The sequence below is a fragment of the Anopheles cruzii genome, unplaced genomic scaffold (genome assembly GCF_943734635.1).
Source record: "Anopheles cruzii unplaced genomic scaffold, idAnoCruzAS_RS32_06 scaffold03377_ctg1, whole genome shotgun sequence".
NCBI lineage: Eukaryota > Metazoa > Arthropoda > Insecta > Diptera > Culicidae > Anopheles > Anopheles cruzii.
The window spans coordinates 1-2,185 of record NW_026456962.1 but is presented as its reverse complement, the minus strand read 5'-3'; the positions used below and the strand labels follow the sequence as shown (position 1 = coordinate 2,185).

At 44.1% G+C, this 2,185-nt stretch overlaps 1 protein-coding gene across 1 annotated transcript; it reads left to right on the top strand.

The window, feature by feature from the left end:
- The first annotated feature begins 413 nt into the window (after positions 1-413).
- On the top strand, positions 414-872 carry LOC128277004 (histone H3). Its single transcript, XM_053015455.1, has one exon. It carries the CDS (start codon positions 462-464, stop codon positions 870-872), a length of 411 nt encoding a protein of 136 aa, XP_052871415.1. The 5' UTR covers positions 414-461.
- Positions 873-2,185: the final 1,313 nt, after the last annotated feature.

The following is a 2,185-nucleotide window of genomic DNA, read 5'->3' as shown; positions in this document are numbered from 1 at the left end:
CAGTCAAAAAATAAACTTGCAATGAACAAAATTGAAAATTTTTCATACATTTATACTACGCGGAAAGAGCAATTCCGTGGATGTGTACGTGAAAGGCGCATGGCGCGAAACATTAGAATGGGTGCGTGAAGTCGCAAACGTTTGAGTGTGTGCGTGCGTGATGTGTCGATTGCTTTAAGCTGGTGTGTGTGGCGTTGCGCAGAGCTCTTAACGTGGATGTGTGCGTGAATTCGTTCGTTCATTTCTCTTGCAATGTGTGCGTGAATTCGTTCGTTAATACACCTGAGAATGTGTGCGTGAATTCGTTCGTTAATACACGTGAGGATGTGTGCGTGAATTGTTCACCTATATAACCGGCAATTTTGTGAAAAATCGCATTCTGAAAGTGTCCGTACGTTCGAACCAAGGTTTCTCCGAAGTTTGGCAAAGTTTTACATCCGTTTAAAGACTTAGAAAAAGTGATGGCTCGTACCAAGCAGACAGCGCGCAAGTCCACCGGTGGCAAAGCGCCGCGTAAGCAATTGGCCACGAAAGCTGCACGGAAGAGTGCACCGGCCACCGGCGGTGTGAAGAAGCCGCATCGTTATCGCCCGGGAACCGTTGCCTTGCGTGAGATCCGTCGTTACCAGAAATCGACGGAGCTGCTGATCCGCAAGCTGCCTTTCCAGCGCCTGGTGCGTGAAATCGCGCAAGATTTCAAGACCGATCTGCGCTTCCAGAGTTCCGCCGTCATGGCTCTGCAAGAGGCCAGCGAAGCCTATCTGGTAGGCTTGTTCGAGGACACGAACTTGTGCGCCATCCACGCCAAGCGCGTTACGATTATGCCCAAGGACATCCAACTGGCTCGGCGAATCCGTGGCGAGCGTGCGTAAATTGCTTGCATCGACTCCCGTGTTTGGAACACAAAAACGGCCCTTTTCAGGGCCACCAAATGTTCATTGAAAGAGAGTGCATTGTCGATTGCTTCGTTGGGTTTAGTTAATTGTCTTGATAGTTAGTGTTTTTTCCATTTTCGTGGGATGCCCTATGGAAAAACCGGTACCATTATTAGGTTAAATCAATTCAACCAGTAAAATTCGTCGCACAAATTGTGTAGTACCAAGGATGGAAGCAATTTTTAACCGTTTCCATTGTCATTCTGTGCGGCGTCATGTTCCATTTTTAGCCCAAGCTGTAGTGACGCTACGCGAGTGGCGCCATTTTGCGTGGCTTTGACGCCGCGCTCTTTTGGTAAGGTTTCGAACTACTTTGATCGCTTGTGTTCGAAAATATGTCGACATAGGGCTGGGCTGGGTACCAAACCTGTCAGTTTCGATGATTGGAAAAAATTGTATTGCGTGTTAAAGAAAACAATTTACATATGTTAAGTAGTTGTCGCTATGAAATCTAAATTATTTAAAATTATTTCAGACAACCGTCGTTTTCGACGATCCACTGCGATTGAAATTGCATGCTAAATTCCAAACAATACGCGTTCTTTTGTAAATTTTTCTTACTGTTCTAATTTTTTTTAGTACAACAGATCGAGCACCATCGTCCTGATTTCATTGAGTAATTCATATTCAAACAGATAAAAGAAGCGTCATGCTAAAAGTCTCATATTGGATATTAAAAAGAAACTTTATAGAAATGAAATAAGTTTGCAATTGCGAGGAAAAGCATACATAACATATTCCACAAAATAGTTATATTGGAGAATAACCCCTTAAGGGCCGTTTACACGTTGCGATATGTCGCTGCAATGCCTTGTATCGATTAATCGCAGTGATATATCGCAGCCAAGGTGGAGCGTCTACACGCCACGATGTACCGTTGCGATTTGCAATCGCAGATCTCGGTGTCATGGAAACAGCCATGGAAGAAACACTGTGTTTGTCTGCCTTTGGATTGTGCGTTTCGGTTACAAAGCAAAAAATAGAACGTACCAAGAGTACTAATCGGTCACGGTGGTCAAGGGAATGGCTTTTAAAGCGAGGCAATTATTCTCACGTTAAACTTTTGCTTTAAAACATTCAAAACAACATGCCAAACCGCCATTAATACAAGCACACATGTATATCCACCGTCAGCACACGCACACATGTATGGAGATTGGACCGAAATTGATGCTCGGCGCATTCAATTTTTTTGATCTGCCAATCTGGTCGTATACAAGCAATTTGTTCCTTTTTTGCTGTCTACACGT